The sequence below is a fragment of the Cajanus cajan genome, chromosome 9, assembly GCF_000230855.2.
Source record: "Cajanus cajan strain Asha chromosome 9, NIPB_CcT2T_4, whole genome shotgun sequence".
NCBI classification, from domain to species: domain Eukaryota; kingdom Viridiplantae; phylum Streptophyta; class Magnoliopsida; order Fabales; family Fabaceae; genus Cajanus; species Cajanus cajan.
Genome location: NC_138525.1, coordinates 43039314 through 43067094, shown reverse-complemented (window position 1 = coordinate 43067094; position 27781 = coordinate 43039314). Strand labels below are relative to the sequence as shown.

General features: G+C 35.3%; 1 protein-coding gene across 1 annotated transcript; it reads left to right on the top strand.

The window, feature by feature from the left end:
* The first annotated feature begins 1130 nt into the window (after positions 1-1130).
* On the top strand, positions 1131-27416 carry LOC109791350 (uncharacterized). The gene is made up of 13 exons (XM_020350642.2): positions 1131-4505; positions 4727-4857; positions 5422-5521; positions 5614-5746; positions 5832-5895; positions 7165-7822; positions 8380-8706; positions 14138-15289; positions 15384-15456; positions 15527-15612; positions 16580-16699; positions 17070-17141; positions 27122-27416. The coding sequence occupies exons 1-12, from the start codon at positions 1419-1421 to the stop codon at positions 17139-17141; spliced, it is 6003 nt and encodes a 2000-aa protein (XP_020206231.2). The 5' UTR covers positions 1131-1418; the 3' UTR covers positions 27122-27416.
* Positions 27417-27781: the final 365 nt, after the last annotated feature.

Below are 27781 nucleotides of genomic sequence, written 5' to 3'. Positions count from 1 at the left end.
CATAATGTGGGATGTGTGAGACAATTAACACGTATGTCGGCGTGGCACGACCTTGGGCAAGAGATGCTACAAAGGTGGCATGAGCATGGCATAGTGTTAATTTCAAGATTTGTGTGTGACAATTAGTACTTATGTTGGCGTGGCATGACCTTGGGCACGAGATGCTACAGGGGTGGCATGAGCGTAACATAGTACAAATTATTTGATGTGATGGATTGGTGTGATTGAGAATTGTGATGTAAAGATGATGCATGATTGATAGAATTATGATATATAGAAATGGTTGTAAATATTTCTTTATGTAATGAGTTATGATGATATTACATTGTGGTGTGTTTGTATGTGCTTTACATATAAATTTTTTCTTTTCTCACCGTACAATTTGTGAATATTTTAGGTGAAGAAAATCCGGCTATAAGTGACATCTAGAATGCCAATAGTTGAGTTGTGGGTGTGCTTTGATATTGTGACATCGAGGTAGAGGATTTATAGGACATGGATTGTTATATGTATTTGGAGTTATACTTATTATTTTGAAAATAATTTGTAAACTCTTATGTTTTATTTTCTAACTTTTATTTTCAATTATTTTAGATATTGAAGAATATTTATGAAGGTTTTTATGTAGACCATTTTACCAATGTTAAAAAATTTATTTCTTTAATTTATTTACATTATTACAATGTATGTGTTGGGGATAGTAAGGGTATCACAATGTACAAATATAAAAATATATATGCTAATATTATTATTATTTTTAAAATATATGTACTAACACGTATTTATAAAAAAAATTGACAGCTATATTTATCAATAATATAAAAAGTTATAAATTATAAATTTAATTCGTATCCATTACACACTTAACTCACTCTAGTTATCTTATAAAATGAAATTCATTTTTCTATTAAATTTTACCTTGCAATAAAGATGAAATAAAGTATTCAAGAATAATATTACTAATTATTAATTATTTATTATATTTATTTGTTTTATAATAAGTATTGAATAATAAGAAAAAAATTTGTTACGAAATTAGTGTTATAAGTCGCTTAGCTGTTAGCTGTTACCGCAAAAACAAGGGAACAAAAAATGTCCCATTATAAAATACTTGCAATCTGCCATTAAAAATTGTGGATGTTTGGGTCATTAACTGTTGCCTGTCAATTCATAGTACACCATCGGCCTTCTCAAACTTTGTCGTGGATGGATTCTCTAATACATGGCCCTCTCTCACTCTCTCTAACTCACTCTTTCCCTTTAAACACTGTTTTCCTCTGTCATCTCTCATTCTTCTAGTGCTATGCTATCCCCTTAATTTGTTTCTTTACTCGTTCCCTAGCATCATCCCACTTTTCATGTTAATGATTAAGAGTTAGAGTTTCAACAGTTGCCGCTTGTCATTTTGGTGTTCGATAATGGATGATCCAGGTGAAGAAAATGTGTTCAGGAGGTGCAATAGAAGATCATCAACCGGTTGGAGGTGCAAGGAGGGGGCTATGAGTGGAAGAAATCACTGTGAGAGGCATTATCTGTACATGCAACAGAGAACCAAGAGTGGGAAGAAGAGAAATGCTTCTGGGGGTGTTGGTGTGCGCCAGAAAAGAAGAATGAAACAAAGAAAAAACCCTGAAGGCGAATTGGAAAATGGGGTTGTGGGTGATGGGGGTAAAGAGTTGTTTGATGATCACAATGGTGGTCCCCATGTTGATGAAGGGCATAATGATGGGGTGAATCTTGGTTTAGGTTTTGAGAGTTTTGACCTTTGGGGTGAAGGAGGGGGTCAGCACGTTAACCTGGGTGATTTTGGGGGAGGGTTTGGGAATTTGAGTCAGGTTGAAGGGCAGGTTCTAGGTGAGCCATGGAGCAATGGAAGTACTGGTGGGGTTTTTGATGCTGTTCAGGGAGGCCATGCAAGTGCGGGTGGTGTACATATTTGTGAAAATGACTTTCTGGACCTTTCTTCTGAAGATCTACAAGGGCTAATGGTTGAAGCTGATTTTGGTAGTCTATATGATCAGGGTTTTCAAGCTCTTCTTTGTCAAGGTGGGGGCTGTGAGGAAGATGTGATTTTCGTTGGCTCTGATAGAGCCATGCCCAACTTTTCAGCTCCTGTTGGCCCGGGGTTGAGTGGTGAAAATGCATTTGAGTTTAGAGGTGAAGAAGTTGTTGGGTGTGCGGTAAATCCAGGTGGGCACGGTAAAGTTGAAGGAGAAACATTTGGTAGCATAGATGTGCCTGTGTTAAATGGCAGGCAACAGAATGGGGACACAGGATCAAGTAGCAAGATGATTGTTGTAGGTGATGAAGAGGGAATGGAACGATTATTAGATGGAGGAGTTGCCACCAGTGAAGATGCAAAAGCTGTAGCCTTCGGGCCAGTTGCTAAAGGAGGTAGGCCTAATGGTTCCAAAAATAAAGATAAACAGATTCACACCACTTTGAATGGACAAACTGTTGGTGCAAATGATGAAGCAGGAACAAATGGGACGAGTAGTGTCACAGTTTTAGGGTCTGTCTCTGAGGCTGTTGATGAAGGTGCAGTCCTCAATGAGATTGTAAGGCCAATGAAGAGTGGTCAACCAAAGGATTCAACTGGGGTGAGTAGTGTCACAGTTTTAGAGTCTGTCTCTAAGGCAGGTGATGAAGGTGCTGGCCTGGGTGAGTTTATGAGGCCAAAGAAGCGTGGTCGACCAATGGGTAATAGGATGACTAATGCCACATTTTTAGAGTCTGAAAGATCTTTTAAGGAAGATAAGGCTGGTGATGAAGGTGCTGGCCTAGGTGAGATTGTGAGGCCAAGGAAGCGTGGTCGACCAAAAGGTTTGAATATGATGAATAATGTCACAGGTTTAGAGCCTGAAAGGTCAGTGTTTTCTGTTGAGGAAGGTAAGGCTGGTGATGAAGGTGCGGGTTGGGGTGAGATTGTGAGGACAAAGAAATGTGGTCGACCAAAGGTTTCATGTTGGATGGGTAATGTCTCAGTTTTAAAGTCTGAAAGACCATTGTTTTCTGGCGAGGAAGATAACACTGGTGAAGAAGGCGCAGACGGTGAGATTGTGAGGCCAAAAAAGCGTGGTCGACCAAAGGGTTCAAATAAGACAAGTACTACCACAGTTTTAGAGTCTGAAAGGCCATTGTTTTCTGGTGAGGAAGATAAGGCTGGTGATGAAGATGCAGACCTGGGTGTGATTGAGAGGATAAAGAAGCGTGGTCGACCAAAAGGTTCCGGGAATAAAAAGAATACTTTTCATGTAAGTAATAAACTTTACGTAAAGATTGCAGGACTCAAGAAGCTTGGTCAACCAAAAGGTTCAAAAGGAAGAAAGAAGATTGTGGTTTTGGTTGGTAATAAATTTGTTGGTGAGATTGCAGTACTTCAGAAGCGTGGCAGGCCAAAGGGTTCAAAAAATAAAATAAAAAATGTTGTTGGTAATGAAGCTGCTGGTGCCGGTGAAATTGCAGTCCCCAAGAAGCTTGGTCGACCAAAAGGTTCAAAAGGAAGAAAGAATAATGTTGTGTTGGTTTGTGAGATTGCAGGACCTAAGAAGTGTGGCAGGCCAAAGGGTTCAAAAAATAAAATGAAGAATGTTGTTGAGGTTGGTAATGAAGTTGCTGGTCGTGGTGATATTGCAGGACCTAAGAAACGTGGTCGACCACCAAAAGGTTCAAAAAAAATACAGAAGATTGGTGAGGTTAATAATGAAGTTGCTGGTGCTGGCGAGATCACACGACTGAAGAAACGTGGTAGACCAAAAGGTTCAACAAAGAAATGGTGCACTGTTGTGTGTGCTTCTAGTAAGGAAGTGGCAGGTGAGATTGCAAGATATAAAAATATGCCTGGAGAAGCTAGAAACCATTTTGACAAGGGGGCAAAAAAGCGTGGCAGGCCTAAGGGCTCTAATAGAAAGGAAAAGGAGTTTTCTTACCATTTTAATTCACAGATTAAAAGGCATGGTCTTGTAGATGAGAAAGAAGGAAGAACTTCTACTGAATTTGCCTCCATAAATGATATTGATCAAAAGAAAAGAAATTATAACCAACAAAGAAGTTTTAGAATTACAAGACAAAGTATTAGCCAAAGCCAATCAAGAGGTCTAAAAGAACAGACACCAGCTGCCAATGCTATAGCAGATGAGAATGAGCCAAATGGTTTAACACACAGGCCCCCTACAAATGTGAGAGGACAACCCTTAAAAAAACAGAAAAGTACTCGTTTCAGCGAAGTTTTGAGTAGGATTATGCCACAGAAGCATGTACAGGAGGAATGCATTTCAATGCTAGAAGATCAAGTGAATGAGGTAAAGAAGTCAGGTTTTCTCCTTGAAAGCTCAGAGGATCCTGGAAATGAAAAGATAAAAAGAGCAGGACTGACTTGTAAAACCAGCAATGATCAGAGAAGGTCCAGTGAAAGACTGAAAGCATTGGTAATCGATGAAAAGAATTTTCAGGATGTTGGAGGGGAAGAATCTATATACCATGGATTGGAATCTTCAGCTTTGAAGGTGAGTTACCCTTTAAAGTTACATTATTATACATTCAACTTGATATCTGCAATGTCAACTGAAGCCTGTACAATGACATTCATTACATCTTTCTGTTAGAGATTTTGTTAAGTCAATAGCACTGGTTGATTATCTTTCGTACTTTATATGTTTATTTGTTAATTTCATTCTTTTCCTGAAAATCCAAATTTGAATTTATTTGTTCTAATTTCTGTTTGTAGGGTGATACTGGAATGAAAAAGGACGCAAGGACTTTAAGGTGCCACCAGTGCTGGCAAAAAAGTAGGAATGGTATTGTCATTTGTACCAAGTGCAAGAGAAAGCGATATTGTTATGAGTGCATAACAAAATGGTAAAGTTGAACTATTTTATTTCCAGGTTTCTACTTTCCAATGAATTACCCTAAGGTTAAGTATCAGTTTTGGCATATTGATATGTACCAGACTGATTGAAATAGAAAGATTGAAAAATGGAGATCACTCCTTACAATTTGAGACTAATATTTAAGAATAAGCTTGCAATAGAGAGCTAAAACAGGAATGAGAATAATGGTAGGAACGAGTCCCTCCCTCAAGCCTTACAAATGATTACCATTATGACTCCTCCCAACCCCTCTGTACCACCTGTTCGCAGTCTGTTATTTTCTCTCTTTGTTCAACTGAATTCTCCTCATTAGCATGCTGCCTCACTTCTTTGTTCTTATAAACTTTAAGGCCTTCACCCTGATCATTGGGCCTATGAGGCTTTCTTCTCCTATCACATATCCAATGAAAATGGTTTGAATAAAAAAATTAGCTTTATTAGTAGTTAGTAAGAGTATGGCTTTACCAACATCAGTTAGTATTTTGAATTTCTAATTTAGTTGTTGATTTCAAACTAGTTCTGTTCTGATGATATATGAATTTAAAAAATGTAGGTACCCAGATAAAACTAGAGAGGAGATGGAAACAGCTTGTCCCTTTTGTCTTGGTAATTGCAACTGCCGATTGTGCTTGAAGGAGGATATATCAGTAGTGGTGTGTGTTTTCTTTCTCTTAGATTCTATTATGGTTTATTTACATATGTATTGTCTTTTGCACTTAGTGTGAAATGGATTATTAATCCACAGACTGGGACTGGTGAAGCAGATACAGAAGTCAAATTACAAAAGTTGTTTTACTTGCTTGACAAAATTCTGCCTTTACTCCAAAATATCCAATTGGAGCAGAGATCAGAATTGGAAGTAGAAGCTAGCATGCATGGTACTCTGATTTAGTTATAAATTTATAGTTTTGAATCAACTTAGTAGACTCATGATTTCAAATGTACAATAATGTGACCTTTCAGGTTCGCAACTGCTGGAAGAAGAAGTTGTGCGTTCACTAATTGATGATAATGAGCGTGTTTATTGGTACTATCTCATAAACCCACATGGTTGAAAATAAAGTTCCTGTTATTATACATTTTATTTCTGATGTGTGTATTTGTGGATTAGTTTATTCTTCTAAATGTATGATTGAGATATAGTAATCTAATGAATAGAAAATGTATGTTTGCTTGTATTAACAAGTAAAACTAGAACCGATCATGGAAACTTATCACAAAGTAGTTGGTTTTCTGTGCCTTAACTAGGACTTGGCTGACAGGCTGAATGCAGTACAATAGGTGTTCAAATGGAGGTTTTATTTCCAGAATCTTTTGTTTAAGAGACTATGTTCTGTTTCTCCAGGGCATATGCTTTTGAAGTTCTTCTGATACTTGAATATGCATTGATGTCGTAGCCCTTTTCACTCTTTTTCCCTTTCTGTTTGTACATTGTTTACTAAGGCTAATTTTCATTTTCGTAAAAATATATGCCAAAACCTACTGCAAGAGAAGCTAATTTTTGAATAAGATAATTGTGAAGTATCAGTGCTTTCATCCCCCACATTCTTTGTTTTGGCATAGGGATCTGTGAAATTACTTGGATAGGTTCACATCTGAATTAATTTTGGCTTTAACTTGAGTTTTCTTATCTATCTCACTTAAGTAGGGGTGTCAAAAAAATCCGTACCCATGGATATTTTGGATAAAATCTGCTATGTGTAGAAAATGAATATTGTAAATGGGTATTTACGAGTATTTTATATACCCACATGTTAACGGGACGGGTACGAGTATCATTGTATCCGTACTTGTGGGTATCTGCTACTATTTAATTACATAATTATATATTAAATTTGTTTAAACTTATGGAGATAAAGTATTTAAACAATTAAATTTAGTTTTTAAATTGAAGAATCTTGATTAATAAAATTAATTATAATATTTAAATAATTAAGTTTTGACTTTTAAACTATTATTTTTAAAGAAATTATTAGAATAAATAGAAAATATTATTAAAATGTTTTTGAAAATTTTTTTATTTATTTATTTTTAAAATAAATACCACGGATATTGAAAAATACGTCAGTAACTGCTTAATGATACCCACACGAATATGGAGACGAGTACGAGATGGATATTTTTCTGATGGGGCAGGTAGCGGGAGGCTACTACTTGTACTTGCCCCGTCTTGTTAACATCCCTACATACAAGTTGTAGGTATAAGTTTGCAAAATTTGACTTCTCTTGTTTATTTTCCTTAATCTAATATATTTAATAATTTTCTTTTACAAATTTATTGACTTTCTTATTACAGTGACAACTGCAATACATCAATCGTCAATTTCCACAGAAGTTGTCCCAATCCTGATTGTCAGTATGATCTTTGTCTCGCTTGTTGCATGGAAACAAGAATTGGACTTCAATGTGAAGAAATTCCTGCAAGTGGCAATGAAGGAGCAGATGATACACCACCTGTAACTTCTGCTTGGAGAGCAGAGATAAATGGTGGGATTCCTTGCCCTCCAAAAGCAAGGGGAGGTTGTGGTACTACTATTCTTTCACTAAAGCGCCTTTTTGAAGCTAATTGGGTTGAGAAATTGATCAAGAATGTGGAGGAACTTACTATCAAATATCAACCACCTAATATTGATCTATCTCTTGGATGTTCTATGTGCCAGAGTTTTGAGGAAGATGCAGTACAGAATTTTGTAAGGAAGGCGGCTTCCAGGGAAATCAGTTATGGTAACTTTTTGTATTGCCCAGATGCTGTCAAAATGGGAGACACGGAATTTGAGCATTTTCAAAGACACTGGATCAGAGGTGAACCTGTTATAGTTAGGAATGTTTTTGAAAAGGGTAGCGGCCTTAGCTGGAATCCAATGGTGATGTGGAGGGCTTTTAGGGGGGCAAAGAAGATATTGAAAGAGGAGGCAGCTACTTTTAAAGCCATTGACTGCTTGGATTGGTGTGAGGTGCATGTTTGGTTTTTGAGATAGAGTTTTCCACTACTTTGTTATTTCTTATTTTTCATTATGCATTTGATGTATGGCATCGCATATAATAGCTTTGATGTTACCATGGGCAAATTAATCATGAAAATACAAAATTAGATTCATGATAATTATCTCAATTTGTTATTAACCAAATAGTTTGTGTTATAATAAAAATCATTTTTATTTGGCTTCATTGATGTGCACAATTGCATATAGTTTTACTCATGTAAAGAGTTTTGGTCACATTATGCCTAATATACAACAATTCTACTCAACCATACAAATGCTTGTCTCTCATTTGTTTGTCTATACTACCCCCATGCCTTTTCTACACCCAAGTGATCCATGGTTCATACTCAACTATTTTTTAAGTGTTCAGGAAAAGGAAGTTATATTTATAAAGTCATAAAAAGTCATCCAGTATACTCCTGGTTGGTCATCAAACAACAATTAACTGACCTATTTTTCAGTTTTTGATAGGAAAAATCTATTGTAGTTATGAACTAACAAATATTGTGTTCTTTATGGTGCTCTAGGTTGAAATTAACATCTTTCGGTTCTTCAAAGGCTACTTGGAAGGTCGAAGGTACAGGAATGGATGGCCAGAGATGCTGAAGCTAAAGGACTGGCCACCATCAAATTCTTTTGAAGATTGTTTGCCAAGGCATGGTGCTGAGTTTGTAGCTATGCTTCCTTTAAGTGATTATACCCATCCCAAATCTGGTGTTTTAAATCTTGCCACAAAGCTTCCTGCTGTTTTGAAGCCAGATTTGGGCCCAAAAACATACATTGCTTATGGATCTTTTGAAGAACTAAGTAGAGGTGATTCTGTGACAAAACTACATTGTGACATTTCTGATGCGGTAAGTTATGGAATTCGGTATGTTATAGAGATCTATTTCTGTTCAAACTTTAGGATGTGTTGCTCATAATTAGTCTTTCATTAATCTCCATTATAGAATTAGAATGTTTGTTGAATTTGTGTCTTAGTGCATACAAGAATCTATGTCTATCTATTTGATAAACGTTTACCGTAAAGAAACTGTACAAATGCAGCAATCACACCCTATCAATATGATAGAAATCACTACTAATCATTGTAAATTTTCCTATTGCAACATATTTAGTGTGTACCTAATTTTAACACTCTTCCTTAAGTTGGATAACAATAAAACGTATGAAGGAATTCGTCTCAATTATATAATAGAGCATATGTTAATATTAGGAGTCATATATATATATATATATATATATATATATATTGTGTGTGTGTGCACGCGCGCTAATGCGGAAATATGGATTATATTTCTCGATCATACTTGATACAGTAGGGGAATAAATAGGAAATGGAAAATAAATATGTACATTAATCTAGCCTAAAAATCAAGGGAATAATTATCCTTATAAATGCTATGGCTAAATAATAACGAAAACTAGGAATAATACAAATTCTAATCACAATTAATTCTGGTAAGTTGTACATAATCAAAATTAGATTCTGATTTGATTTGTTCTATTTTCAACACCCCACCTCAATCTGGGTGGTAGATGTCTATCATACCTAGATTGGATTTGACGCTTTCATGTGTTCCTTGGCAGTGCCTAAGTTAGAATGTTTGTTGTCTGTCTACATGATGGTACATGATCCACATTTATTATATTGTGATCAATTTTTTCCTTAATGAAGTGTCGATCAATCTCCACATGTTTTGTTCTGTCATGGTGGACAGAGTTCTTTGCAATACTTATGGTAGCTTTGTTGTCACACAAGATCCTCATTGTATAATTTTTAGGAACTCTAATTTCTTCCAGCATCGGTTTAAGCCAAATCCCTTCACAAATGCCTTGTGCCATGGCTCTAAATTCAACTTTTGCCACATGCATGTTTGGACGAACCAGAGGATAGGAGTTCAAGGTTTGTGAGTGTATTACTCTTTACTGTATTTGTTTCTTCGATTAGGACGTAAGTCATGGAAGAGGATCAGAAAGCTCCAATACCATATTAGAGAGAAAATATATTATGTATTCTATTGCTGTTTGTGAAAATGAAAAAGATGATCGAGCCTCTGTTACAAGATATATTTATACAACTCGGGTATAGAAACAGTTACAACAGTGTAACTGAAACATAGTAGTCAATCTTGGATAGCGGAGCGGAGCGGTCGACCCTAAAAGTGGGATAGCAAGATGATGCGGAGCGGGATAACCGCTATTTTAATATTAATTTATATATTAAATAATTAATAATATATATATAAAAGCTAAAAAAACAAAAGAAATAACTCTAAGTGTATTTCAAAGGTTCACCAGCACTACTTGCCTAGGCAACATCTCTCCATGTCAAAACATCATCATCAAACACTAAGTCATCTTCAAAATCATCCTCTTCATTTTCTTCTCCCAACATCCATTCATTGTTATCATCAACTTCATTTAAAGCAATTGGATCAGTTGCATCTTGACACTCAAAGCGTTCTTGAAGAGCTTGATTATATTTAATAAAAACCAAGTCTTAAAGTTTTTGGTGCTCAAGCTTACTTCTCTTCTTTGAGTGAATCTATAATAATTCTAAGAACATGAAGGTTAGTTAATTTTCCATTTTCAATTGTAAACTCAAATTTAAATCCATTAATTCATTAACTTACATGCTTAAAGGTACTCCTATTATGCTCGTAACCAGATGAGCTACAAGTCAAGCTTAGTACCTTAATGACAATAATTTGCAAATGTGGTGTATGTCCTCCATACATCTTCTACCACTCAGCTATAAATGCAAATATTATTATATAAATAAATTATCAAATAACTATAACATTTGTAAGTGAAGTTAAGGCTTAAGAAAAGTCTCACTTCCCAGGAGCCATTTTAACCCTTGCTCTAACTACTGTAGGAATGCCAAATCTTCCTCTTGCCCTTTCATATATTGTCAATTCATTGTGAACATTGTCTACAATGTCATCATTTTCACTAAGCCTATCAATACATTTTAAAAGGCCATCCACCACTTCATCAACATACATTTTTGTTGCATTTTTATAATAGAACTTAGGATTTAGATGATATCCTGCTGCATGCAACAGATGATGGAGCTGGCAATCCCATCTTCTATCAACAATTGCAAATATATCCTTATATTTTTCTTCATTATGATTAAAAGAAGTTTGAATTGCCTCTTTAACCCTTTCCATTGCTTCATAAATGTAACCCATTGCCAGTTTTTTTTCAATATCTATCAACCTCAACACACGTACTATTAGAATAGCTTATTAGGTAAGCTTTTGTATTTAGTATTATTTTTTCTTTTGTATGTCTGATCAGTAGTCCTAGGCTCTCTGAAGTCCTAGGCTCTTAGCCTTTTTCAGCCTATCTTGTATGTTTTTATATACTCAATCTAGTAATGAAGAAAGTGAGTAAAAACACTTTTCAGAACCATCATAACATTCAAGTTGGTATCAGAGCGGGTCCGATCCCGCTCTGTCGTTTGCAATCGTCCGTCGCCATCCGCTGCCATATTTTTCCTATCTGTCCAACCATCAGACATAATTGAGCACCCATATTTTACTCTCTCCTCTTCATGGCCCTTCAATGAGCCCTTGGTGTATTCCAACTCTTTTTTAAGGAGTGACACTCTTAATTCATGGTAGCTTAGTGTCCTTAAATGGGAACCATAGATGCCAATAGCTTCAACCATCAATTTGAAGCTCTTTGATCTAGCAACATTGAATGCAATTCCATTCCAATAAAAAAAGCGAGCAATATATTGAATTACCCTTGCTCTTGCTTCCTTATTACAAGCATCATTTAAACTTGTTTGCCTCAAGCCCTTATTCAATTTGATACTTTCTTCTAGCTTTCTAGTAAAGTGCAAATCATGGGGACCTTCGACATTTATACCCTTCCTCTTGGTAACAAAAGTGGCTTCACTTGATGTGGATGAAGGTCTCTTAATTCCAGCAATGGCTTGGATGTCATCCTCCTCTTCATTTTCATCCACACACTCCATTTATACTTCTGAGTCAATTTTTTTACTCTCATAGGTAGCCTTCATTTCCAATTTTAGATCCTCAGGAATTTTTCTACAAGCACCTACATCGCCTTTTATTCCAAGTTGATGTTTTTTTGCTCTAATAATTCCTTCGTTAGATGTTTTTAGACAAAAATCACAGTGTTCGACTTCCAAAAGACATCAATATTATCACCAATGGGCTTAAACATTTCTGTTGTGGGACTAAAATTGGGATTAGTTTCAATTCCAGCAGCGGTTGGTTGACTCATGATTACACTGATTATCAAAGACAAAAATAGCCCAATAAAAAGATAACAGAATCAGAAATTAAAAAAATAAAATAACCTGTTGAATTAGAAATAGAGAAGCAGCTGAATTAATAAAAAAAAAAAAAAGCTGCTGAATTAGAAATAGGGAAGCAGCTGAATTAGAAGCCACGAAACAAAAGAACAAGGGAGAAGACAGAATAAGAAGCACTAAAGTAGATTAGTAGAATAAAAAAAATAGAATAAGAAAAGAAAAAGGAAGAAGACAAAATAAAAATAGATAAAACAGAAGAAGACAGATGGGATAGATCGGAGGAGACATCGGATCTGATGGACCGGAGGAGACGTCGAATGACCTCGTCGAGAGAGACTGAGAGAGATGCCTGAAGAAGACAAACGGAGTGCGTCATCCCCGAGAGAGAATCGTGTCCGAGAGAGAGGAGATGGAATTCGAGAAGTCAAGAAAAGAAGAAGAGTGGTTCGCAATTCGCTCGAGAGGGAAAATACAGAATCGCGAGATTGCACGAGAGGGAGAAAGGAAGAATTAGGGCAAAAAAACCCAAGTGAAATGACAGACTTACCCTTAATGAAGGATCTGTCCAAGAAGGTGTCGTGATTACACGATTTCCGCTGCTCCGTGACACGACCAACGCAGCCGCTCCAGCCATGACATGAAGTTGAGACGCGACATCATCACTGTTGCGACCTCGGGCCGCTTTGCTCCAGAGCGCCGCGGTAGCGGCTGCTCCAACCATGATCGACTACTATGAACTGAAACAGTTGCGACTAACTAGAGTTATATTACTAAGGTTAAAACTAAACCAATACAGTAAAGAGTACTACACTCACAGGGTTTAGAAGTATTATATTAGAGAGAAAAGAAGAAAAGTAATCTAAATTTTATTGATTGAATGGAGTTACAGTCACTAATAACATGTTAGGTATTTATCAAAAGGATCCTAACCATCTGTTGCTTACAAAAGAAGCTACTGACTATAACAGACTAGCTTACAGAGGAAGCTTCCTAGCTTGGCTTACATGAGAAGCTGTTCATAGTCTAGATTCCATAGGAAGCTAATTAGTTAAACTGAACTGACAACTTACAACTTCCGAGTAATATACTCATACAAGAAGGCTTTGTTAGATGGACTAGAGGCCTTCAGGAGACCACCACAGAAGAAGCAGGACAAAATTGCTTTGGCACCAACTTGAGATTATTTGAGAAAATATTATAGTATTTAGAGAGGAAGTTTCTGAATTTCTTGTGAGAAAGCACTCATAAGGCTGAACATTTACATATGAAGAATTAATTATATTTTTCATTACAAGACAATGAATAAGAGTGCTACGTCCCAAGTACATGATTGATAGTTTGATACTACTTATGTACATGAATATTTCAAAAGTATATTCTCACAGTTATTGGTTCTGCTGCTTCCAACACTCGCATATCCCAATCTTACATTACTGCTCCTTATTTCTTCCTTTAATGTACATGATTGATACTACTTATGTACATGAATATTTCAAAAGTATATTCTCACAGTTATTGGTTCTGCTGCTTCCAACACTCGCATATCCCAATCTTACATTACTGCTCCTTATTTCTTCCTTCAATTGCTGATGTCAGTTATTATTGGATCCTGACAATTTTCTCAAGCAATTCAATCTTCTATTTAGCTTCTTTCATATGCTGAAACTAGTTTTATCAATTTAAATGGTCAGTCAATGAACATTCTTGTGAAATCTCTAGAGGAGCTCAAATTAGTTACACATGTAACTGGCTTAGTACATATGATATATGTGATCTAGCTTGAGTGGGAGTGTTAGATAGGTAATAAGTAGTTTCACTTGTATACTTGGTGTAAGTTGTATGTAAAATAATATAAGTTAATTCTTTACAATAAATAAAAAAGAAGTGACTTGTTCAAAGTCGCACATTCCACATACAAGTTTTCTTCTTTCTCATCTCTTTCAGTGTTTGCTATTTCCACTCATGTAATCATGCTGTGCCATTATCAGGTCAATATTCTGACACATACAGCTGAAGTAAAGATGCAACCATGGCAACCTAGAATCATAAAGAAATTACAGAAAAAGTATGAAGCTGAAGATATGCGAGAACTCTATGGCAAGTACAACAGGGCAATTGGTTCACGTGGAAGAAAACGCAAAATGTGCTGCAGTATTACCAGGAATCATAAAATTCCGGAAACAGAAGATGCTACTGGGAGACACTCTTCCTTACTTGGAAGTCAAAGAAAAGAAGAGGAACAAAACGAACAGCAGAGTGGACCCCTAAAAATGGGACTGTCAATATCTGATAAGGAAGCTTGTGTTCAAGGATTCTCAGAATCTACGAAAAATAAATTAAGCTTAAATGCTTGTGAGCAGGAAGTCCTCAATTTGAATTCAAGGCTTCCACACTTTGATCTCAATAATCATGATTCCAGTTGCATGTTTCCGGGAAAAGATGGTAAACAGTTGTGCTCATCATCAGCTGAAGGAGTTTCTTTATCAGAACATATGCAGTTTAAGACATGCACAAGTGATGATTGTGAAAAAGGACGAATGTCTGATACATGTTCTGTATTTGTTGATTTGAACCTCCCCACTCCACAAGTTAGGGTAAATGAGGAGCCGCAGAGAAATTACATCGAACAATCTGAAACCAAAAGCGTTCATTTTGAGGAGTTACCCTCCTATTCTGGGAAGAATGTTTCTGATTTACTCTTCCCTCAGAAGCAGTATTCTCACCACTATTTTTCTGTTTGTGGAAATGGGGCTGACAATACTAGCAATGTGCAAGATGAGACAGATACAGGTGGTGACTTCTCTCATGTTGAATATAATGGACAAGATCCTGATAATGATATTGGAGGATATCCAAACATTAGTGAAATCCGTCAGCCTTGTACTGTAACAGAAGATACCAAATTTTCCAATAGATTGAATTCTTTAGTCATGCCAGGTTCTGACATCAATGTTGACAAAATAAAGTCAGTTAAAAATGACACAAGTAATAATTTTTGTCAAAATGATGATCATTTGGAGACTCAATATGGGAGTGCTGTGTGGGACATATTCCGGAGGCAGGATGTACCCAAGCTAACCGAGTACCTAAAGAAACACCACAGAGAATTTCGCCACATAAATAATCTTCCAGTAAACTCAGTATGGTTGCCTACCTTTTCTGGATTATGCCTTTTAGTTTTGGGTAATTTTGTTTGAGTTAATATGCTTTACTTTTTTCTTTTTTTTGCCTCAGGTGATTCACCCCATTCATGATCAGATCCTTTACTTAAATGAGAAGCATAAAAAGCAATTAAAGCAGGAGTTTGGTATGAAATTGTGCTGTAATTAATGATTCGTTTTCTGTGGATTTTGTAGCCATGATTTTTTTCCCACCAGGTGTTGAACCTTGGACGTTTGAGCAACACCTTGGGGAGGCTGTTTTCATACCAGCAGGATGCCCCCATCAAGTGAGAAATAGGAAGGTAGTTAAACATCCTGGTTTTTATTAATGTCAAAGAAGTTAAACTAGTTTACATCTCTTATAAGTTCATGATGTGAAAGAGAGGAAAGCTTGAGAGAAAAGAAAGAAGAGGATATACAGAATCTGATAAGGCCCAATTTCACCATGGATCACTAGAACCACTGGCCCATGAAGAAAAAAGGGGTCCAAAATCGTGGATTGTGTATGAGCGGAGGAAGAAGAAGAATGCTGGCAAGGCATGAGGGATATTCCAGGTTGTTAGAGGAGAGAGAGAGAATATTTTGATATATAGAGAATCACACTTTATGGGCAGGGTGAATTCTGTTATTACTTTTTACTGTTTTGGATAGAGAACCTTTATGGTTGCGCTATTAGGAGCTTGGCTCTTGGCAGAGGAGATTTCCCTCTTATGAGTTTCTTTTCTTACATATTCCTTAAATACAACATCCATCATTTCATCACATACATTTCTCTCATTCATTTCTGGTTTTTTGATTTTTTGTTTGGGTATCTATTAAAATCATTTAAACCAATTAAACTAATAAAAAAAATTGATTCATGAATAAACATTTTACATGCATTTTTTTTCCCTCATGACTCCTGGTCTGAGGAATTTGTCTTACTTGACATAGGTGTCCTTAATCATCATTCATCATCTCCCATAGCGTATTGTGCCAAATGAATTCTGAACTTTTCTTTATTATCTGAAAGTAACTCTTCTGGAAGTTTTGAAATAACTTAGGTCATATGGCTATAATGCTATTGGTGGCATAGAGAGGCAAGAAATCGTTCTTATTGTAAACTTCCAACATGAAAATCAAAATATCTTGAAAGCCTAACCTCCCATCATGCTTTAGTTTTTGCAATCTTCTATTTCCTTTTTTCTTATTTCATTGATGTACCAGACTGTTTCTCATGTCGACACTTTTGTGTTATATTAAGTTTGACACGGTTATTTTCTTTCTCAGTCTTGCATAAAAGTGGCTCTGGACTTTGTTTCACCTGAGAATGTTCAAGAATGCATTCGATTGACAGAAGAATTTCGGTTACTTCCCAAAGGCCATAGATCTAAGGAAGATAAATTGGAGGTACATGTTTGCATGATTCCAGACATGTTATAACCTCGTATTTTGAACTTGTTAGTACAAATTTCATAGTTTAAAATATATTGGTAAAGATTTAATCTCTGTAAAATATTATGGACTTCATTCTTTCCATCTACATTTACCATCTAGGATCCAAGAGCACGTTATTATAGTTTCCTTCCACAAATTATTTTATACTTGCTAACTTTATGGCTCATAATTTGCATGCTATGCTAATTTTTGGCTAAATCATCTAAATTACCTTGCTATTCTTAATCTTTATATGGACGTTAATTGATGGTTGTACCGAAGCATTATATATTCACTTATATCTAGATTTGTTTCTTACGCTTTGCTTATACCTTGTTCATAGATAAAGAAGATGGCACTATATGCTGCTGATGTTGCAATAACCGAAGCCACTAAACTGATGAGAGGAAAATGAGTAATTTACTCTTAATCTCTTTTCGTCTGCTTCCATGCGTTATTTTCATAAGATTAGTCTTCTATGATGTATAGTGATGTCATCGATGGTTATTTAAGCAACCAAAGACCTAAAACTCACATGACATCAGTTTCCATACTTTGCCCTTTTCACTCCAAATCTTCCTTATTTGGTGTTCATTGAAAATTTTTGTCAACCATTACGTAATAATGCAAAAGTGCTTTTAGGGGGGTGGATATGGGTTGGATTGGTTTTTAGAGGATAGTATTACTTAATCTTTTGGTTCACCCAAAAACCCATATTTTGTTCAAAAGGCATGGCACTTTGACCTTAGAAGCCTACATCAATGCTGATTAGGCAAGATCTTTGGTGAATAGAAGATTAACATCTAATTATTGCATTTTTCTTGGGGGGAATTCATTCAGTGACATGAAGGAGCCAAAAATAGGTGGTAGCAAGACCATCAGTTGAATTTGAGTTCAGAGTAATAACCCTGTTAAAACTACTATGGCTAAAATTTATTTTAGACGATTTAAGAATTGAATTCAATTGAAGGGTCCAATGAATGTGATGGAGCTACTTGGAGGAGATTGAAGTTCCTTCAAGCTCTCCATGCTTAGGACCGAAAATGCTCTTGAGTTGACCTTGAAAGAGATCCGAAACTCCTTGAAGAAAGCTCCAATGGAGTAGAAGTCTTTGAAGATGATTCGGTTCTCCTTAGCTTGTTGTAGAAGCTTGAGGAACCAAGACAAAGTTTGAATAAACTTTGAGGGAAACCTAGAGTGGAAGTTCTCTACGGTTTAGGGACTCTTGAGTTGAGAGAAATCTGAAGATTTAATCTCATTTCTCAAATTGGTCAAAAGTGTTTTACAATCAAAGAATTACAAGTTTATAGGAGTAGGAAACTTAGAGAGCAAGCTAGTCTTGACCATGGTTCACTAGGAACCATGGTTGAGTCTAGATAAACCGTCCAAGGTCAAGAGGCTTGGAGAGCAAGCTTCTCACTTGGCTTGCTTGGTAAGCTAGCCAAGGAGAAGCTTGTGCTTCAAGCTTCCAAGCTTAAGAAACTCCATGAATTTTGTCCAAGTGTGAACACAAGTGTTCACACAAGTGTGAACACAAGTGTGAACACACTTCTAAGGTGGGTGGCTTCTTGGAATTAATTTACTCCTTTTGATTTGAAAATGGTTAATTTGGTTTAGTTAGGTTCATTCAATGGGAATGGAACCTAGCTAAATCAAATCTATGAAAAATTAGGAGTAAAATGAGTCCAATATGAAAAATTTAGCCTAGGACCACCTTTGGCTAAATTGCTAGGAGCACTCTCTAGCTTACTAAGGACACTCTCTAATTTGCTAATGCCACTCCTACTAGAAAACTAAGAAAAGAATGTATTTCTAGGTTAGGTTAAATGGAGTCAAAGTGTCCAAGTAACCTACCCTAGAATCAATATACAATAGCTACTAAAAAGGGAAATAAAGTGCCTTACAAATACAAAGGCAAAAATAACCTATACAAAAGAAACTATGTACAAGATATTTACAACATATGAAAAAGGTCTTCAAAATCATCCCATTCCTCTTGGTTCTTTTAATGTATCTCCTCTTGGATTCCTTGGCCTTGGCCATAATCTATCATCCCTTCCCTCTTGAAAAGGATTTGACCTCAAATCTCGAGGGTCTTCATGATGATCATCCACACCTACAAATATATAATACCATTCATTAGAGGTGATATTGTCAATCAATAAATGTGAAAGGTATATCCTAAGAGGAATCCTTTCATAGAACCTAAAGAAATTGATGATACTAGACCTTCTAAAATAATGAATAGGATTCTCTCCTAAACATAGTCTAGGTATATTACTAAACCCTAAGAAAGTGCTAAAACTAAGACTATAACACACTAAAGACTTAATCCTAAAAACTAGAACATCTTGCCTAAAGTACCCTATGTGGTAACCTAGGCATTTCCTAGAAAATAAGGAAAATACTATTAAGAAATTTCCTAAACAATTTTGGATTATATTATTTGTTGGATAGTTATGAAAAGAATTTGTCACAAGGAACCTTGAAGGTTCAGATGTTATATCCAACAAATAATATATTCCATAAATTGGGTGCATTACTGACACAACTAAAGTAGGAAAAGTCCTACACAAACGAAGGCTATCTACCTTGGGCACCACCAAGGAAGTAGCATGAGAAGTGGAACTAAGTGAAGTCCACTTCTCCTTCACCAAATCTTGAAGTTGAGACTCTTTTTCTTTAAAAATAATGGATTTATGAATCTCCTCCTCAAGACTAGTGGCAGAATGAGGGCAAGAGTTAAGATCTTTATGAATAAAGAGAATTTTTTTCATAGGATTTTTAGTACTAAAACAATTCTCTTTAATCACAAATCCTTTAGAGGATATTTCTTCCTCTTTACTCTTCCCTGCACAAAGCTCTTTCTTTTTTTCTATTTCTTCTTTTGTTTTGATTTTCATTTTTCTTCTTCTTTTGTGTTTTCTCATGTCTTCTTTCAATTTTTCTTCTTCTTGTTTAAGAATTCTCAACTTCTCATCTAGGATAGCAAGTTTAGCCTCTCTTTCAATTTTCTCCTTCTCTTTTTGAAAGGCCTCTTGCTTCTTCCATAGTTTAAGTGATTTTAACTCTTTTGTTAAGTAAGAAATGCTTTTAGGAGAGCTATCACTTCCACTATAGTTGGATTGTTGAGACATTTTAAACAACAAGATTTTTAAGATCAACTAGGTGAGGAGATTGATGATTCCTTCACTTGATTCTAATTTGATTGTATCCGCTTTTAAGATCAACTTTAGAAAATATGATGGCTCCATGAAGCTCATCTAACATGTCATCAAGCCTAGGGATGGGGTGTCTATATTTCACAGTGATGTTGTTGATGGCTCTACTATCACAACACATTCTCCACTTGCCATCTTTTTTTGGAACCAACAACACTGGAACAACACAAGGACTTAAGCTCTTTCGAACCCAGCCCTTCTCCAACAAATCTTGGACCTGAGACTCAATTTCTTTAGTTTCTTGGGGGTTGGTCCTATAGGCAGGCCTATTAGGTAGGCTAGCTCCAGGCACCAAATCAATTTGATGTTCTATTCCTCTAGAAGGAGGAAGGCCCATTGGACCCTCGGGAGGAAATAGATCATCAAATTCTTTCAAAAGTATTTTTACCCCCTTAGGTAAAGTCTCATGTCCACTAGATGTGGCAGTGCAAGAAAGAGTTCCTTTACAGAGAAGGAAATAAGAGGGTTGTTGAATCAAGAGGGTTTGTTTGGAAATTTTATTCTCTTGATTAACGACCTCTAGGGAGGGAACTCCTTTCTCCCTAGATTCCTCTCTATCCTTAAGTTTCACAGATTTTTTTTTTCTTCTCTCTTTTCTTCTTTTTTTATAAATCTCTTTTCACTATCTCTTTTGAGTTTCATTTGTGCTTGATCCTCAGCCACCTGTTGAGGAGAAAGAGGATGAAGCACAAACTTTCTTTCCTTATGAGTAAAGGTAATCTCGTTAGTAAGGCCATTGTGCATGGTTCTCTTATCAAATTGCCATGGCCTTCCTAATAAGATGTGACAAGCTTTCATTGGTACTACATCACATAGCACCCATCTTCATAGTTCCCAATGGAAATTTTGACCTTTACTTGTTGGTCAACTGCTAAATCACCATCCTCATTAATCCAATGGAGTTGATAAGGTTTAGGATGGGAATTAGTAGTTAAACCCAACTTCTCAACCAGCCTAGTGCTACAACAATTACACCATGAGCCACTATCAACAATGAGAGAACATGCACTGTTTGAAACTTTGCATCGAGTATGAAATATGTTCTCTCTTTGTGATAGAGTATCACTAGGTTGGTTGTTGAGGAGTCTCCTAATCATTAAGAGCTCCCCTTCATAAGGAAAAGTAGACTCTACACCTTTCTCTTGATCACTTGCTTCTTCCTCACTATTACTAGAGGAAGTAGTAACCTCATCTTGGCTACTATAAATGTCATGCCCCCTCATGATCATTACCTTCTTTGTGGGGCATTGGGAGGCAATGTGGCCCCTCCTTAAACATTTAAAGCACTTAATATCACTAGTCCTAGAACTAGTGTGTGTAGTGTCCTTTCCCTTTCCCTTATCTTTTTCTGTGGCTAGATTTTTGGAGGGTTCAAAAGATTTCTTCTTTTCAAAAGTTTTTCCCTCCTTCTTGGAATCTTTTTTTAGAAATGAAGAGTTGGAGCTATTTTTGTAAGATTTTCTCATTCTTTGTTGTTCTACCCTTACACAAAGTTGGACCAAGTCATTTAGGTCCCTGTAGGGTAGTAGCTCCACTTGGTCTCTTATTTCTAAATTAAGACCACTCAAAAATCTAGCTACAGTAGTAGCTTCCTCTTCCCTGATACAAGCCCTCATCATTAATAGCTCCATTTGTTGCCTGTACTGTTCTACAGACATGTCTCTTTGTTGGAGCCTTTGGAGCTTATTCATAAGCTCCCTCCCATAGTAGGTGGGAATGTGCCTCCTCCTCATTGCACTTTTAAGATCATTCCAATATTGAATTGGAGGATCATTGTGGAGGCGTCTCTCTCTCTCTAGGGCTGTCCACCAATACATGGCATGCCCTTGGAAGCTAAGGGCAGCCAAAGGTACTTTCCTCTCTTCATTTACCCTATGGCAAGCAAAGAGTTGCTCAACCTTCATTTCCCAATCTAAATAAGACTCCACATCATCTTTGCCAAAGAATTGTGGGAGGTCAACCTTGACTTCCCTTGGCCTAGTAGTTCTCCTAGGAGTATGTTGGTAGTGATCCCCTTGATTCATGCTTTCATTAGGGGATGTGTATTGGGAATGTGAGCTCCTACTCTTTTTCCTATGTTTCTTCATATTTTCTTTCAATTTTTCCTCCTCTTGTCTTAAAATTCTCAACTCTTCCTCAAGATAAGCAAGTTGTCCTTCTCTTTCAATTCTTTCCTTCTCTCTTTGAATGGACTCTTGCTTTTTCCATAGTTTAAGTGATTTGAGCTCTTTAGTAATGTAAGAAAGACTTTTTGGAGAGCCATCACTTTCACTATGGGAGGAATCTTGAGACATTTTAATTCAAGAGATATTTTTCACACAAAAATAGTTTTTATGAAAATAAGGTTTTGGAGTGCTTTAGACTTGGCACTTAGAGGTCTAAGAGTACAAATTGAACTTTGGAGGGAGGTGAGCTACTAAAGAGCCACTTAATAACCAAGCCTCTTCAAGTAAAAATCTCTAAACCCCCTTGTACTTTTGTCTTGCACAAAACAATTTTCACAAAGAACTTTTCTTAAAGGAAAAATAACAAGCAAGTGCCTATGTGTACAATTTATAAAATGCTTGAAAACATAAAGAGCATGAAAACATAAATTGCTTGAAAACTTAAATGACTGAAAACATAAATTGCTTAAAACATAAAGTGCTTGAAAACTTAAAGACAAGAAAACTTAAACTAGACGTTTAAAGCAATAAAACCTAAGTGAGAGCTTGAAAGGCACCAAAGACCTTCAAGGACTACTCTCACAAGTACTACACGTGGATTACTATAAAAGTTCTTAAGGAGAGATGGAGATACACCAAAGGCACTCCAAGACACTCCTTAATAAAGGCCTTGTACAAAAATTTAGAAAACAAAAATTACAAGGTAAATGAAATTCAAATTTGCTTCAAATGAAATGTAAATTTACACTCCAAATGAAATGTAAATTCACTCTCAAATGAATTTAGTGGCTGCACCTAATTTCAAGGAAAACAAATTAGCCACTAATTTAGAACAAATTTAAAGACGGATTTTGTAATGAAAAACTAGGTTTTAGAAACCAAAATTTCCGTCACTAAATTTAGTTCTAGATTTTCACAAAAATTTTTCACAATTGGTTTAGTTTCTTGTTGCTCCAAATCAGCCACCAACTGCAGCCTCACAAGGTGTTTCACTCCTCTCTTTAGAAGCAACTTTGATGTTAGTCACTTCTAGGTGTTTCCAAGAGCCTAGCCACCAAGAGAGAACAAACTCCCTAAGCAACCACCAAAGCCTTCAAGTGGATGTCCTTTGCCTTGGCCTCCTACACCTTTCAAGAAGCACTCAACCACCTTCAAGACTGAATATTAGTGCTAAAACTGAAAATGAACAATTTAGGAAAGCTACACCAATTGGTAGAAGAGAAATGAGACAAGACTAGAAAGAGTTCCACAAAATTTGACAAGCAAAAATTAAGGCAAATTTTAGAAAGCTAGCACACAAAAGAATAACCTAGGAATGGTACTAGAATGGATTAACAAATCAAAAGCTAAGATTAGAAAACAAAATAAGACTCAAAGATATGGCTGGACCAAAGCAAACAAGTCACAAAAATTTTCCAAATCCGAGAGCACACAACACCAAATTTTCACTCCTATGGCTTTTTCTTTTGCTATTTTCTTTCTTTTTCTTTTGCAAAATATTTTTCTCTTATTTTTATTTTGATATTCAGGAGTTTCAATGCCTTTTAAAAACTTATAAGTCTCGGATTTAATGTAGAAAAACTGCAGCAAAATTTCTACACAAAACAAAGGTGTTCGTTCACATGCATGTTTCTTTTCTAGTGCTTCACAATTTTGTAGTATTTTAGGTCAAATTTTTAAGCACTATTTCCTTTGTTTTTCTCATGCATATAAGACACTCACACCTCTGTTTTGGCTCTGTTTTAAGGCTAAAAAAATTGCACAAAGTTTCAGCCACAACACAAGACACAAGGAAACCTAATAGGAGAAGTGTTTAACAATTTTTTTTGACAAAAACTTTTAACAAGACATAATAGAAACCTAACTCTAGGAAATTTGCTAGAACTAATAGCAAATTAAGAACTCAAACATGTAAAGCAAAAGCACATATAGGAAGGTTCAGATTTAATAAGAAAATACACAACAAATTTCGGACTCAATCAACACAACACAAAAACTAGGTCAAAACAAGCTAGTCTAGGAATCAATGACATTCAAAGGACTACACATGACTCTAGACAAAACATATGATTCAAAAGCAAAATCTAAACAATATGAATGTTGTCCAATCACGGACACATGTTATAGAATGAAGAGACTCAAGCAAAATTAAAAGCACAAGTATAGGAACCTAAAGCACAACAAAATCGGTTTGATTCAAGAATTAGGAGACAAGCAAATATGAATCAAACAATTATTATGTGACATTTTGGATCCATCAAAGTGTGAATAAAATCTAGATCCATTCAGCAAACATAAGAAGACATGTAATAGAAGGAAGATACAACACGGATTCAAGTAGAAAAGTTTGGAAACAAAACCTCAAGAGCACTAGGCTCTAGATACCAAAAATGATGGAGCTACTTGGAGGAGATTGAAGTTCCTTCAAGCTCTCCATGCTTAGGACCGAAAATGCTCTTGAGTTGACCTTGAAAGAGATCCGAAACTCCTTGAAGAAAGCTCCAATGGAGTAGAAGTCTTTGAAGATGATTCGGTTCTCCTTAGCTTGTTGTAGAAGCTTGAGGAACCAAGACAAAGTTTGAATAAACTTTGAGGGAAACCTAGAGTGGAAGTTCTCTACGGTTTAGGGACTCTTGAGTTGAGAGAAATCTGAAGATTTAATCTCATTTCTCAAATTGGTCAAAAGTGTTTTACAATCAAAGAATTACAAGTTTATAGGAGTAGGAAACTTAGAGAGCAAGCTAGTCTTGACCATGGTTCACTAGGAACCATGGTTGAGTCTAGATAAACCGTCCAAGGTCAAGAGGCTTGGAGAGCAAGCTTCTCACTTGGCTTGCTTGGTAAGCTAGCCAAGGAGAAGCTTGTGCTTCAAGCTTCCAAGCTTAAGAAACTCCATGAATTTTGTTCAAGTGTGAACACAAGTGTTCACACAAGTGTGAACACAAGTGTTCACACAAGTGTGAACACAAGTGTGAACACACTTCTAAGGTGGGTGGCTTCTTGGAATTAATTTACTCCTTTTGATTTGAAAATGGTTAATTTGGTTTAGTTAGGTTCATTCAATGGGAATGGAACCTAGCTAAATCAAATCTATGAAAAATTAGGAGTAAAATGAGTCCAATATGAAAAATTTAGCCTAGGACCACCTTTGGCTAAATTGCTAGGAGCACTCTCTAGCTTACTAAGGACACTCTCTAATTTGCTAATGCCACTCCTACTAGAAAACTAAGAAAAGAATGTATTTCTAGGTTAGGTTAAATGGAGTCAAAGTGTCCAAGTAACCTACCCTAGAATCAATATACAATAGCTACTAAAAAGGGAAATAAAGTGCCTTACAAATACAAAGACAAAAATAACCTATACAAAAGAAACTATGTACAAGATATTTACAACATATGAAAAAGGTCTTTAAAATCATCCCATTCCTCTTGGTTCTTTTAATGTATCTCCTCTTGGATTCCTTGGCCTTGGCCATAATCTATCAGAATGTCTATTGCAACAAGTCAGCTATCAATGGTGTCTATCCTATGCACCATGATAGGACGAAAAAATATTGAAATTGATAAGACATTTTATTTGAGAAAATTTGAAAAACACTACTAGAATTTCTCTTATTACATGCAACTTTTCCTGTGAATTTTTTATTTTTCCTGCACATAAAAATTCGCAGGAAATGTTGTTCTTACAAATTTTTCTGCGACTTTTATTTGCAGGTAATACCTTCATGGATAATATATTTTTGTAAATTTTAAAATTCGCAGGAAATTTTCCTATGAAATTTCTTGCAAAAAAAATTTGCAGGAAAGTTTCCTTAAAAAAAAATTTGTAGGAAAGTTTCCTACAAAAGAAAATTTGCAAGAAACTTTCTTACGAATTTTTTCGCAAGAAATTCTGCAAGAATAATTTTTACGAAAAAAATTAAAAAAATTACTATAAATTCTATCAATAATTCTTCAACTTTCAAATGCTCACAATGAATTCATCTGAAGCATTTGTTTTCATGCTTCCAACAAGTGATACATAATATTTTAAATTCTAAGATTGTAGATTATAAGTCTAATACTCAACCATACAAATCAACTTTTAAGGTAAGTGTTGTTCCAACTTATATATTTTTTAATTGTTTTATTTTCAATCGAAGTGAGACTTGAAGTTTTTTTTTAAATATTAAACTTATAAATTTAAATAATTTTTTTTTATTTTTCTTGCAGATTAAAATTTGTAGGAAAATCCGCAGGAAAAGTTACCTGCAAATTTTTTTTATCATTTAGTAAACATTACTTGCTAATTTATTTTTGCAAGAAAATATGCAAGAAATAAAATAGAATTCAAACAATATTTTTTACAAATTTTTACCATGGAAAAAAGTTTCTATGATTATTAAAATTGTAGCAAAATTTGTAAGAAATATCTGTAAATTATTTTTCACAAATAAATTTGCAAAAAATTTTTGCGAATATTTTTTGCAGAAAAATTTGTAAAATTTTTTTGAGAAATAATTTTTTGCAGGAAAATAACATTTTTCTAGTAGTGGAAGTTTTGTATGTTCCATCAGTTCATATTCTCATGAAAAGGCTTAAAAGCTTAAGTTTTTATGATCTTATAGCTAAACTGCATGGAAGACATCTACTCCTCAGCTTTGAGAGGGAGTGTTGATCTGTAAATATGTAAATATTTGTTTTTGAATATAATTATTACAAGTATATTTAATGTAAATATAATTATTAGAACAATATTTTCTGTAAACATAATTTGGGGGTAACTAGGCAATTATTTCGATTATTAGGATTGATTTTGTTTCGTTTTATCATTTTATTTTCTTCCTTTTGATGTACTAGCCCCTTGAATATAAGAGAACAAATTGAGTTTTATTATTCTAGTTTATTCACAGCTACATTTTCAATAATGAAACGTTGAGAAACATAATTGATCACGGTTGACTCTTCCAATGGTGTGTTTATCATATAAACTATTAACATCAAAATATTGGCTTTTGGGTAACCTTGCAGTTTGTCAGATGAAGCCAAAGAAGAACCCCAGTATCACCTTTTTGATAAATGACTCAACAAAAGTAACTTCGCCTTTTTAGTTTAATTTTCTGACTTCCAAGTGTTTACAAAGGATAGCATAAGCCTCTATATGTTCTGCTTTACTCTGTATCCTAGGCAGCTCAGTCGAAGTTCAATTTGAATGTTGGTTGTTGCACTAACTGAACATTTGTATTGAAGGGTGAGTGCCACAATGGAAAACACTAAATAGTTGCTATAACATTTGACATAATGAATTGGCACTTATTTTGACTCATGGTTGAGCGGGTTATATTATTTTTATCTGATCAAAGACTACCCTTAAATTCAGTTGAATTTAATTAAATTTCTACTTTCGACTATGACACTCAACTATTAAATTAATGGAGAAAAAATATCACATTTTAGTGCCAATATTTCATTTTCTGGTGTCTAATTGTATATGGTGTAAGGATAAGGTATTACTATCCTGTGTGTGAATACATTTGTGGCGGAAACAATAAAGTTAAAACAAGAGTTCATGTTAATTTTATTAAAAGGCAAATAACATAACTCAATAGGGTGAATAAGCAAGCACCTTACAAAACCTCAGAAGAAAGATTAAAAAAAATAAAATATTCCTCAAGCAGGAGATTTTGCATT

Excerpts from the sequence above, each read along its gene's own strand:
- LOC109791350 (XM_020350642.2), top strand. The coding sequence starts at position 1,419 with ATGGATGATCCAGGTGAAGAAAATGTGTTCAGGAGGTGCAATAGAAGA. Across the intron at positions 5,896-7,164 it reads GATAATGAGCGTGTTTATTG|TGACAACTGCAATACATCAA; the intron begins GTACTATCTCAT and ends TTCTTATTACAG. Across the intron at positions 7,823-8,379 it reads ACTGCTTGGATTGGTGTGAG|GTTGAAATTAACATCTTTCG; the intron begins GTGCATGTTTGG and ends ATGGTGCTCTAG.